This window comes from Oryctolagus cuniculus, chromosome X (genome assembly GCF_964237555.1).
Source record: "Oryctolagus cuniculus chromosome X, mOryCun1.1, whole genome shotgun sequence".
Classification (NCBI taxonomy): domain Eukaryota; kingdom Metazoa; phylum Chordata; class Mammalia; order Lagomorpha; family Leporidae; genus Oryctolagus; species Oryctolagus cuniculus.
Window position 1 is genome coordinate 18936810 of NC_091453.1, and position 14232 is coordinate 18951041.

Consider the following 14232-nt stretch of genomic DNA (forward strand, 5'->3'; position numbering starts at 1 on the left):
GGGAGCAGTCCACACAGCAGACTCATAGAAAGACAGTTGCTTAAAGTAGCACTTTGACCTCAGAATCAGCCTTCAAGGCATTCTGGTCTTGCTGAAAGGCCCACAAGAGCATTTCAGGCATGGAAAGCCAAGACACTGTGGCAAAAACTGTCCTATATGAAGGACCTCTGTAGGTGAGACCACAGTGGAAAGAAGTGGTCATAGAAGGATGTACTTTCCTTGGAAGGGAGGAGAGGAATTCCACTTTACTCATGGCCTTGTCTAAATATAGAAGGAGTCAGTGGATTCAAAAGTCTTCCACAGCCAAGGCAGCTCATGTCAAGGGCCTCGGGTGATCACTGACATCATACATAAGAGTGTTAATTGTTATATTAACAACTGGAGTTACTGTGCACGAACTTCCCATGCAGGACCTCTGTCCTCAAAGAGCTGTATTATGAAAGCTAGTAGTAAAACTTTTTCTCAAAGATTTACTTCATTTTAGTTTATTAAGTGGAGGATATTCTTATGTTTCATAAGTTTTAGATAAGCCTAGGGACAAATGACATTGCTTATTTACTTAAGTGTTTCTTCAATTAATAATAAAACTTGCTCTGAAGGAAAAAAAGGATATTATCACAAAAATTAAAAAGCAAAACAAGACAGCAAGTAGGAGGAAGGGTGGGAGTGACGGTTGAGGGAGGATGGGGTGGGAACTGTCATTATGTTCTTAAAACTATATGTATGGGATACATGAACTTTGCTCCATTTATATAAGTTAATAATTAAAAATCCATCATCCTGTAAGCATTCTTTCACCTTCAATAGTTTTGGTGATACCTTCTTGGTCACTGACATTCTGAGTTTCATTTTGAGCTAGCTAGTTTGGATTTGCTTCTGCTTTCTACACACTGGTTGAAGGTTATTTAATCTAATGTCTCATGCAAACATAAATTTATTCCACCCATGCGACACTTTCCAGGGAATGTTCTTTATTATATACTAGTCATTTATATAAAATATTATGTCTTCCCTGTGATTTCTATTTTTTTCAATCTTGAATTCTTTACATGCATTTATTTGAAATTTTAATTACATTCTTCACCTGCTCTAGTATTTTCTGTAATGTAGCAATTCCTCCAAAATCATTCAATTAATATATTTTTCTTTAATAAATCCACTTTTTAAAAAGTTGTGTTATTATTCTCAGTCCTCCTGTTCACTTTTCAAAATGCATTGTTCTTATTGTAAACTTTCATTACATACTTTTCAGCTTTAATACTAAAAATACTTAATGTAATTTACTGATTGTCTTCTCTTTAATGTTCTTAGATGTACATTCTCCTTTTATTATTTAGCATCTATTAACATCACTGGAAAGATAATTTTATCATATCCATCATAATTTCTGAGCTTAATTTGCTCAGAAGTTGTAGTATGCAATTATTAGTTGTATTTGCTTGAGTTCTTTGAGGTTAACTGCCAAATGCTACAACAAGGCTTAATTTTTTTAAATGCATAATTATTCACTATGGAGTTTGCAGAGTCTTCTTCCTTCATGTATAAGAATACAGATAGAGCTCTACTGGCAAACTTACAGAAAGTCATGATCTCATTCATAAAGTTGCCAACTTTACATGAAATTTCCTGCAAATATTTTATTATTCTAGACAAAACTACTTGCCTATGGATAACATATCTGATATCTGTTGCTAAAGACGTTTTAAACAAACAGTATACCCTGAACTTGATTTTTTTAATGGCTCAGAAAAATACCCATTTCAAAAATGTTTGCCACTACATGTTCTCCCTTTTATGAAGGAGCTAAAAGAAAAAAAAAGAAAAAAGAGAAAAGAAAGGAATGCTTGATTAGTGTTGCTACAAGTACAGTTTTATAAAACATTGTTTTATACCTTTGTAAAACCAATGGCTAACAACGTTATACTACTATAGTTTGGTGATATGTGATTACTTTAAATTTATTCTATATGGATGAAATGGTTATTTTCCCATTCAATTATAGTTTATAGCCGTTGTCTATACTCCCTAAACCAGGGTCTTTTTGCTTTTTACTTGTTAAACTTCTTATTTGGTGAAGTAGTCTTTTCACTGTTATGCAAATTTAAAATATTTTATCTCAAAAATTAATGAAAAGAAATTAAGGGAGAAGGAAGGAGGATGGGGGAGACAGAGGTAAGAATGAGTGAGGGGGGAAGGGAATACCATGTTTTTAGAACTGTATCTACAACTCACATTGACTATGTTAAAACTAATTAAAAATTAAAATAAAAGTTCAAAAAAGGATAATTTTTTCCAGTGTTAACTTACTTATATTTGGAATGAAGAAGGAAATTTTGACTCATTGAGTCCACATAATGCAACAGGTGTTTTACAAGTATCCCCTTATTTTGTCCTAACAAACATCCTTATCCCAATTGTACAGAGGAGGAAAGTGAGGCTGAGAGAGGTTTATCCAGGATCATGCAACTAACACACCAAGTCATTAGGATTCATATTCTGGACTTTTCATGCCAGGGAGTATTCTTTTATTTAACCAGACCACACTGCTGTCACAATACATATTGCAGGAAAACTCCATATGTTAAGCTTGCAGCAACTGAGTTGGTTTTTACTGAACAGTCTGTTCTTTTAGCTGAGAGGAAACACATTAGATTTTTTTTTTATTCCTAATGAGGGGTGGGGTTTCTCCATTGTGATTATCTAGAGAAAATTTTGCCTTCTTTCTTCCAGTGAGTTGTCCCTTTACTGTTTCCAGTGTTGTCCTGACAACTGCTACTTGCCAATACCTCCTACTCTGTATTGCTCTGCACTCTTCTCACTGAGGATAGCCTCGTGGCTCCCTCAAAAATCCCAGCCTGTCTTGACCATTGCTACTGACATTGATAGCTCTGTTATGGTAATAGTCCCCCATGTGTACTAATTTTACACTACTCACCCCATTTTGGAGTCTATCTCTGAAATGATGAAAAGTAATTTCTCATTTTAACTCAGTTCTCAGATGCTAACGTCTTTACAGTAGTGCCTACTATCTTGAATAGTTACTCTCAGGACATGAGAAACTAAATGCAACTAACACTTTAGTAAGTTTAAAGGGTCAGTTAGGGGAAATAAATATGAGAGAGAGAACAGTACAGGGGAAGCTAAGGAATTGTGACAGTATGATAACATGTACTGCATCAGGGCCATTGTAGAATTATTCCAAATTTAACTTTTCGGGGCTGGTGCGGAGGTGCAGTAGGTTAATCCTCTGCCTGCAGTGCCGGCATCCCTTATGGGCACCGGTTCTAGTCCTGGCTGCCCCTCTTCCAACCCAGCTTTCTGCCATGCCCTGGGAAAGCAGTAGAAGATGGCTCAAGTGCTTGGGCCCTTGCACACACATGGGAGACCCTGAGGAAGCTCCTGGCTCTGGATGGGAGCAGCTCCAGCCGTTGCAGCCATTTGGAGATTGAACCAATGGAAGGAAGACCTTTCTCTCTGTCTCTCCCTCTCACAGTCTGTAACTCTACTTCTCAAATAAAAAATAAATAAAATATTTTTAAAAAAACAAATATAACTTTTCATTAATTTGTTCACTTTTGGCTCTCTGAAATAACTATTATGAAAATATTGGGAAAGACAATTTTAATCAGTGGCCATATTAAAATCAATTTTGAAAATGCAGTATACATATTTTAAAACTATAGTAATTGGTGGAATATAAAGATATACCTTGGAACTCACACACACACACACACACACGCACACATACTCTCCGCCTATCTACTTACCTATTATCTAATTAAAATCCAAAGCCAAATATAAATTAAATATTAAGCTGATTATTATTCATACACATTGTGAGTCCTTCTATAATAATTAAGGTATCACATGAAAATACTGGTTCCCACATTTTGAATTTTGAACACTTCATATGTACAAATCAAGAACAAATGTTTTATGAGGAAACTGTATTCAAGCATTTTACTCCAATATTTAAATATTTTTTGTTGGTTCATATATCTTTCTTTTATTTCACCAATCATTACTCTTTTGTAAAAACATTTCTCTGTTGTACAAATATTTTTTGAGAACCTACTATATGAAAGAACATGAGTGCATTTTAAGTAGGACATTTATGGACAGTTTTGTGTATATTTAACTCTAAAGCATAGTAACATAACTTGACAAGGTTGTAACACATTGTAATCCTGCATATTGGGTGTGTCAAGATACATGGAAAATTGGAATGGAGAAATGAGTTGGTAGTCAAATAATTCATAGTAAAGGATTTTTCCCCTGAATGACATCTTAAATTGAGGCAGAACTGGTTTCCTAGAGTTTTATTTATAGTTATCTTAATCTTTTACTTCATTTTGCATCTGCAGACGTAAGCTTTCTGTTATAACCCTGAGAGATTTATGACATATTATGTCCCTAACATTAATATGAAGGATAGGAGGCTGAAACATTCAGTTAAACTAGACTTTAAATATGGTAAGTTTCAGTATTTCCTATATTACTTCTTTCCATTGCTCAGAGTATCTAACTGCTATTTGACTTTAGTGCACTGGATTTAATAGAAAACAGTGTCTTCATGATTTTTTTTTTTGAATTTTAAAAAGAAGTCACAATCATATGCAGCATATTTCCATATATATATATATATATATATTAAGATACTGGCATATTAGCAACCTTAGTTGTCATTGAAAATAAATACATTATCAAGTGGGATCTTTAATATCATAGAAGAAATTTCCAAGTAGTGTCAACTACGGATTGAACCACATACAACTGTCATTCACATAAGCAAAATAGTCAAATATCTGCTTCATTTCATTTATCCTGGTTTTAGGAGGTATACTTTCTTGGATGATTATGATAGGGACCATTCCTCTTCACCTTAAAAGAACTCAAAATAAGAACAAAATATATCTGTTAGCAAATTCCTAGGGTTTATATCCTAGTGCATCTAGAAAACTGAGGATGCTCAGTGCACATTCTGGAATTCTCTTCTCAAGAGGGGGACTGAGGGATAGGAGGAGGGAGAGAAGTATTGTTATCTTCTCAGAACTCTACCTATGAAGTACATGAAATCTGTTCTCTTATTAAGTTTGTTAAAAATAATACCAAACTTTCCATTCAAGTTGTTTGAAAGAGAGTAGACATTTCTTTTCTTTTTGTCTTATAATATTTCAGTAACAAAAATATTTGATATTGTTCAATCTACTATCAATTACCAAGCCTCTTACTAGGCCATCCAGTTCTTCTACTAAACATTGTAATACATTAAGCAGCTAAGCCAGTTATGAGTAAGTTGTTATTCTTTATGTCAGTAAAGTAAGACTTTATACAGTTTTATATAAAAGATGTTTTACAAAATACTCATTAGTTATCATGTATACATTAAAAAAGTAAAATTAGCATGGGATGATCTCAGGAAAGCAATACATATTTTTGGATTACACACTGAAGTAAATGTATGATAAATTGACAAATTCACATTGCCAATGTTATGAAAAATGATGCAGCAAAAAAAATTAACATGTATTTTTCATTTTTGATAAGGGTGTCTTCCTACTAGCTATTAATTTATAAGGTCTTTAATCTGTAAATTTTAAGCACAGGTGTCTGTTACAGAAGCACAAAGTGAGAGGAACTACTCACTTGCAAAATGCACATTAGAAGTTTGAAATTGCACCTAGAATTTTTGGTTAGTTTTGTTAGTAGGCTTCTGTTAATAGAGTAGTAGTTGCAAACACATACATAGGTTTGCCAGTAACAACTCACAATTTGTGCAAAGTTGAGTCTTCGAAACTGAGCAAATTTGCTCTCAATTTCCCGCCAGCGCTTGCTGAGCTGGATCTGAATTGGCTCCACTGCCATTGCGGCCCCATCCTCAGACAAGCCCTCAGCTTGCCTATGCACTGCATTCAGCTCCTCTTTCTTCTTCTGCAATTCACGATCAATTTCCTATTGAGCAAAACCAATACAGGGCCCAGGGCAGTTAGCTAACCACATTAACCAACCTCAAGCAGCAAATATTTCTCTCAGAAATTTCATAGGCTGTTGTTCCTTTATTGTCAATTGTTCAAAATTTACAAACATGGAAGAGGTCATTGTCATCCTCACCCAATAGTCCAATTAGTATTTATCTTTTGAGGGTTCAGTTTCAGATTTTCTAATTACAAAAATATTTAAATTGGTCTTACTTTTCCTTCTGTATTGCCCTGGTATTTTGGAGGCTGATCCAAATAGAGTGCTTACACATTATTTATTAGGGACCATCCATATAGAATATAATGGAGAGGGTAAGGGAGTAGATATTTATTTTCTTTTTAAAGATTTGAGGAACTCAACAGAGAATGAAGCAACATAAAAATGTAAAACAGTAACTGAAAAACATCTTCAGACAATATGCAAAGAAATCTACAGAGATTTGACACTGATGTGTGAAGATGCTCTGATGAAATGAATGTGCTAACATGAGAAAGAAGTCGTCCATATACCGATAAGTCATTAGTTCATCTGGAACAAAGATACACAAAGTCAATTACAATCTTACCAGAAAACACAAGACATTTCTTAATTCATTTTACATTGTCTAAAAGTAAAACGTTTTATTCATTCAACATTATGTCAATTGAGTAACAGTACAATACACTTACTAAAACAAAAAACAATACAAGGGAATGTATCACATCAAAGAGAATACTAATAGAGGAAACAAGAACATCAACATTATAAATATGATCCTCACAGTTAAGGTAATCAAACTGAGCAATAAAATCTAGTATTAACATTCTAAAACAACATTACCTTTATTTTCCTTTCATCTTTGGGATCAGGTAGGCTGGCTAATTTTTTTTCAATGTCATCCAAGCATTTCAGGAGATCATCAGCCTGCCTCTTGTACTGATACCACTGATGAGAAATTTCTAGAGCCTTTTTTCTTCTTTGAGACCTCAAATCCTGTTCATGGTGCAGATATTATTAAAATATCAATATATACATATAATATACAACATACTTCTGGCTGCAGTTTTTTATAAAAATAATTTGAGTTCTAAATCATTTTGTACATATGTTACACACACATGTAAATGCAGAACACACAAATAAACAACTACATTAGGTATTTATGTGGCAGGACGCATGTGTACAAGAAGCTAAGAATCCTGATCAACACACCTAAAGGATTTTTTCTTGGCATGTTCAAACTTGTTTACAAATCTTGTTATATTTAACTGACTCTTAAAGACCTAACTAAACTGTTGGGCAATCTATGTGAAATGGTTTAATGTATCAATAAAATTGACTTAGCTAGATAGCTGCACAAACATGTTGAGGTTGTACTTGACTTTTTAAAAAGTTCAAACTCTAAAATTTATATCACTGGCCATGGACTTATCAACACAATTTTAATTGTATATAACCAAGTAATATATATTCATGATTTTAGAAATGCTTGCAAAAAGTTTCATAGGCTATTAATACTGTATGACTAGAAATGTAAATTCATTTTTAGTTATCCTATAAATTGTTCCAGGCTATATGTGCAGAATCCTGAGGATGGTTTGGTTAGCTACCAGTGTACATGGAAATGGCTAAATATGAAAAAAAATATTTTTCCTTAGAAGTTTGCCTGTAAAATTTATTTTAACAAATTATGTTTCATATGTAAACTTACTAATTTTTTTTTAACAGGAGGCAGAGTTAGATAGTGAGAGAGAGAGAGACAGAGAGAAAGGTCTTCCTTCCATTGGTTCACCACCCAAATGGCGGCTATGGCCAGCATACTGCGCCGATCCGAAGCCAGGAGCCAGGTGCTTCTCCTGGTCTCCCATGCGGGTGCAGGGCCCAAGCCCTTGGGCCATCCTCCACTGCCTTCCCGGGCCACAGCAGAGAACTGGACTGGAAGAGGAGCAACCGGGACAGAATCCAGCACCAACTGGGTCTAGAACCCGGGGTGCCGCCGCCACAGGCGGAGGATTAGCCAAGTGAGCAGTGGCACCGGCCAAAATTACTAACATTTTAAAAACAGATGAGGAAATAAAAGCTTTCTAATCAACCTCGTGAGAATAAGGGTGTCTAATTTAATAATTCAAGCAGGGAGAAATCAATCACCTTGCTCCTTATAGCATACCTACTATTTTCCCTGTTCCACAGAATTAGCTGAACTGCCATTTTGTGATAACTCACGGGAACATAAGAGCTCTGCAGACATCTCTCATTTCTTTAGAGAGGTAGCAAATCAAGGTTTGTGTACAATTTTAACTCAAGCTAAAGAAAATAATGCATATCAAAGAACTGTTGAAAAAAACATTCAACTGGAAAGTTTTGACCTCTGAAATATTTCAGAAGGATTAGAATTTGAACCACTTTTCAGGTAGACATAATTACTGAATTTCATGTTGTAAATTGATTTGACAAGTAGAGCTGACAGTTGCATTAATCATTTGTAGCATTTATTTGTAAGAAATATGCAGATTTCATTCTCCATTATGTTTAAAATTGGGGATATAACATTCAGAACTTTTCATGGTGCATTTTGAAACCTTCTGTGGAGTTAATAAATGCCTGGGTTAAGTCAGATTGGATGCTGCTTTTTCAAAGGTACCAAAATGCAGCCATATAAATCAGAGTGGAGGCACGTCTTTTTTTGACACAGATCTTATCTCTGGGAAGAGAAAGGGTTTGATAGTCACAAATATGAAACTCCTTTTATTTCCCAAGAAGAAGGTCATGTGTAATATGTAAAACTATTTAGAGACACACTATAGATTTCTTTAGAGGGATGCCAGACAACCATTAAACACTGCTGTTCAGCAGGACACATATCATCAAATGACCAGTGTAGATGCTTCTGAAAGCTTGGTCACAGTCAGACGGCTGTGAATTACACAGCTTCCTGATTTTCTGAGCACATTATGGTTTGTTTTGGCACTCCCTTGAGGAAGAGGACTTTACTATTTGCTATATTTATCAGCAGCTACCTTCAGAACACCTGCTGGCCAATTAGACTTTCCTTGTGGATTCCTTGCAGGCACAATATTGTGTAATTACATTCTCAGCAGTGTTTATTTGGTTGACTATAGGGAAAAAGTTTCATTCTCTTATTTGCATATATAAAACAGACTCCATACACCAACTAGGTAGATCCACCTACCATAGGTACATAGCTCTAAAAGAGTGATTTACAATGAAAAGCTCAGCATTTAACAGTATTAGAAAATCAGCCATGCATGCTAATCGAGAATATTCTAAAGCATACATAAAATTGTTTTCAGAAAAGTTTCCAAATGCTCAGCCTCATCTCAAGAACTTCCTAGATATTATAGACTAACCAGCAGTTTATTCTGTTTTTCCTGAACAATCCTGATGAGTAATAACATGGGTACTTGTAACCACATATACCCACTGCTTAAAATGAAAATACTATTTGTTTTTCAAGGTTATTAATATTATTTTTTGGAATTCTAGTGTAAATAAAATTAGAATTTGTAGATTCTTAGTTGCAAGTAGTGACTCTATTTAAGATATATATATATATATATATATGTAGATGTACAAATGAGAATCTAGACCTTATTAAACAAGAGTTAGGTTACTAAATTTGAACCCATTATAAATAAATAGAGTAAGGAAGAATAATTGAAAAAATATAGATTGGTTATTCCAGCAGTTATACAGGGTGTTCAACACATATACAAGAGTAAACTTACAAATGTGAAGAATATTAGAAAATTAAATGTATAGATGTTATACAAGATACATTTTTTATATTTTAAATAGCACTCAGAAAAAATATGACTGAATTTAAAAAGCAAATTTTAAGCAAAACCATTTTTCAAGATCAGATACCACAAAAAATGTTAAGTAAAGCATATATATGGATCGAAAAAATGTGACTTTCTGTTGATGAGCATTCTTAAGCATAAGATATTTTACCCCATATATGAAAAGATACCACAAGCAAAGTATATTATAATTTTAGCTCTAATACCTTGAGAGCATTATGTTTTGTCTGTAACAGCTGCTGTTTTATCTTTATTTCCTCTCGCTTTCTCTCATCTGTGATTCTTTGATGTAAGTTGTCTCCTCTTTGCAACAATTCTTTTACAGTACCCTCATTGTCTTCACTCTGATTAAAAACAACAAGTACAGTCTTCATTTTGGTTTTTAAAAAGCTGTACATTATTAACAAAGATAAAACATGTTACTGAAACACACAAATTTAAATTTAAAAATTTCAGGGATTGTTATTATAAGATACTGTGATCATAGCTTTTCTTTTAGAATTTGTACTTTAGATCTTAAGAGAATTATTCTGTGTAGTTACAAAGAAGACAGCTTTTAGGGTTACATGTAGGAAGATGGGCGGTAAGGTAATTCATCATCAGAGAATTTGTGAATTTCTGTCAAAGTCTTTTCTTGGTTTCTATGTTTAGCTTAGTCCTAGAAATTTAAAAAAGTTGAGGCAATAAACTTATAATTTATAATATTAACTGATCCATACAAGAATATGGATGTGCATATGTAGGTGTGAAATATCTATACAGCTGAAAATAATAACATACTACTAAAGGATAATAGTTTTAAATGCTTACTAAATTCTAATAATGTCTGCTATATATTTGACATGAAATGCCTATATCTGGGACAAATATCAGTATATTAGCAAAATGATGTATATATCAATGTCAGATATTACAAATAATTTTTAAAAAATCATGCCCATGTTAATTTTCAGTAAGATCAAATATTAACATATGGAATATAAAGTGACTTTAAAAATTTTCGATGCGCAATTTTTCCATTTTAGGCTCCAAAAGCAGTATTTTATTTACTTAGAAATAAAATGACTTCAATAATACTATTCTAATATAGTTACCTTTGTAACTATGTTGTTTTTCACCTCTAGTTTCTTATCTTCAACTTAGGATAGGAAAAGTTTCTATAGTGGAGGCTCACTGTGCAATTGCATCCAGGACACAATGATGAGTAAACAGTTACAAATAATAATGTTCAAAATAATGTGTGTGATGTGATCAATATGTGAGATGTTTAAAACTATGAGGCATGCTTAAACTTCTGCACACAACTGTGGACCCATTAATGTTGTTTAGGGTGACTGGGATTTATTTTTATTTGAGATTTGTCATTTAACTTAATGGAATGTACAATTTAGACATATTATATTTGTAAAGTCTGTAAAATGTCCTAATTTATTATGTCAACAAACATTAAGACAGTCCACTTCACTTCTTTCTCCACATAGATGAGGGCCCTAGGGTAGGGATGGTGGTCAGCCCAAGAGATAGACCACGTCCTTTTTTCACTTCAGTGACCTCTACTTCTTTGCCATGGAGTAGAGATAGCTAGACCTCAGCATCTCAGAAAGATTCTTCTTGTCTTTCCATGAGCTAAGTTAACCAGGTCACCAAACCCCATGCACAGGGAGTACTGATTGCAGCAGTTCCAAAGAGGTCAAAATTGATTGCAGTGGGAACTAAGGCTGGAGAAAATATTTCTCCCATTGCTGCTGCACATGTTTATTGTCTTAAATGGTTATATTGTCTTCTGATATCATCTTCAAGCATTGCCTGAGAAGTTCCCAGCATCAATGCATTTAAGGGAAAGAATTCCACAGAGGTGATGGCAGTGGAAGAATGGAAAAGAAATTGTGAAAAGGAAGGTGCAGGCAGAAAAACAAAAACAAGTCTGTGAACGGGGATGTGAGGCAGAAATATTCAAGCCAGATAGAAATGACAAACATATTTGCAAGATAATTGGGATTAAAGCAATTTCCTGAGACTAGGAATAGCCCACACAGTTCTATTTCTTTTACTATCATGAAAGAAGCAGCATGAATTTGTACACATTTTGGATATATGTTGTACTATCTCTCAATGTTTTGGTAAACCACATTGTGGGAAACTTTAATATCAATCTTTATGACTTGTGTAATTGCCCTTTCTATGAAATAAACATTTTGCTATCAAAATATGACTGAAAATATCAGCTTTTTGTAATAGTTTAGTTTCTTATTAATATTTTCTGATTGACTCGGTTTATGATTACATTTTTGTTCTGAGTTTGAAAATAGTATAAGTCAAACAAAATTGTTGTTCTATTTATAAAATCTCTAAGTGCTCCCATATAACCACACCATAGTAATTCAGGATTTGAAATAAAGAATCAACAGGAATACTTTGCATTTATAAAAATTATTACAATCATAAAATGAGCAAGGTGTATTTTGAGAATTCAGTTGGAGACTTGTTATCTAATTTCTTTCAAAATATTTATTCATTTTCACTCCTAGTTCATTCATACTTTTATCACAACCAATTTACCATATCTTTATTGAAGTCTTCCTCTTTCAGATTCACCCCCTGCTGAATTTCAGCCTCCAGTGGTTCAAGCAATTTTTGTATATCTGAGTTAAACTGCTCCAATTCCTTCAAAGGAATTGAGGCCTAAAAAAAAAGATAGTGCTAATTTAAATCAAAATTACTTTTTTATTAGAAACATAAACCAAAAGGAATACATTTACTCAACCTCCTGTTGCTAAACTAATGACATGCATTATGTCCTTATATTATATTTTTGAGGGTTTTGAAATACAACAAGGAAAGTTCCTGAGGTTACAAATGAAGAGAAATATTTAACATCACTAGAGCTGAACATATATGCAGGATAATAAAATTCATCATTCTGTAGTATCAATAAAAGCTTATATACATTTGTCTGGGCCAATTTTTAATATTCTAAAGTTAAATTGATCTTATTTTTAAATATTACAATATAAATACCATTTGGAAAATATGTTTTATAAGAAATTGCCACTTAATAATAGTAACTTCAGGTAGAAATGTGGAATTGTCACCTTATCCTTAGAAAAACTACCCAGAGATCTTCTCAGATATATTAAATCACATTTTTAGTAAGCAAAATTGGGATGTATGCTTTCCTAAGACAAACAATGTCATTAGTTTGTCTTAGGGATGGTTTATTTGGTGGCACAAATTCAAATTAATGAACCCAAAATATTTCACATAAAGAATCTGAATATGTAAGCCAGTTTTATAAACATTAGTTTTTCTTTCATTTTGAAATTTATAATGGCCACACTTTCAAAAAAGCAAAAAATCTTTAGATTTTTCTAAACAAAACACTTGAAAAGAAATGATCAATTAGAAGATATCAAAATTATATGTATTCTAAAATGAGGCAAGATTTAATAAAGTTTCATCAATAAGATACATTTTTACTCTCTTGATCTTTATGCTGTTTTTAATTTTCTTCATTAAAACACTAGAAAAGGTTTATACCTGATAGATTTTCAAAATACATGAATGACATATAAAATTCTGTTTCTTATTTCAGAGGTAAAGTATTCACTTTGTAGAATCAATTCAGGAATGACCTTCAGTGTCTTATATCAAGATGATTACATTTATCAAGTTCTGTTCCCACTTACCCTTTCCCAATCACATTACTAGCCACAGGTTTATTCTATCATTATTAGATGGCAACCCTTGGAGGACAATAAGGACAAGTGTTCAAGTACGACCAACTAACTAAAGGAAGTCTATTACTAATGAAGAATCAAGTGTTATTCACAAGGACATGATTCCCACATGCAGTATGAATAAGAACATATTTTCTAGGCACCTGTACACATCCTTGAAAGAATTAATGTGATTATTTTAGAGTGAATTCAAAATCACTAGTAAATTCTAATGATTATTTGTAATTTGAAATATCATATTGAACCAGTACAGGTTGGTAGTACCATAAATATCCTTTTAGAGTATTTCAGTCACTGTATTACCATACTTTTAGTAAAATTTTATTAAGAATTTTGAGAGTAAATGATTACTTAAGAATCATAACTGCACAATGCCAATTTGGTTGTATTTTATGCTATTAAAATCTTGTTCACTCTCGTTAAGTGTTAGTGAGAGTCTACATGATTGTTACTTCATAAGTTGATAAATAATGTTTAAAATATCTTTAATTCAGTACAAAGCTGTCAAAATAACATGGGCCTATTTGCCGTTAGATTTACCTGTTTTTCTCCACTGCTTCTTCTCTAGCTCATCTTCTGTCCACATACTCAAATAGAGTAGCTTCGAAGGCTCAGAACTTGGGCATCTACTCTTTCCCATTGCTTCTTCCACAATAAATTGTATTTCTTCCATAAATTTAACTATAATTTTCAGATATCCCAAATTTTCATCTTTA

The 14232-nt window shown here is 33.1% G+C and overlaps 1 protein-coding gene across 17 annotated transcripts in view; it reads right to left on the minus strand.

The window, feature by feature from the left end:
• The window catches only part of DMD (dystrophin), a 2248405-nt gene that overhangs the window by 1241661 nt on the left and 992512 nt on the right, over positions 1 to 14232 (minus strand). For 16 of the 17 annotated variants that reach the window (XM_070067426.1, XM_051827673.2, XM_051827679.2 and 13 more), the window contains 4 exons: positions 12339 to 12461; positions 9986 to 10123; positions 6799 to 6951; positions 5770 to 5952 (listed from right to left, as the gene is read on the minus strand). In XM_070067426.1, coding sequence (XP_069923527.1) covers positions 5770 to 5952; positions 6799 to 6951; positions 9986 to 10123; positions 12339 to 12461 — 597 coding nt within the window. The remainder of the gene's footprint in view (positions 1 to 5769; positions 5953 to 6798; positions 6952 to 9985; positions 10124 to 12338; positions 12462 to 14232) is intronic. The other variant, XM_070067430.1, reaches the window with a different exon arrangement.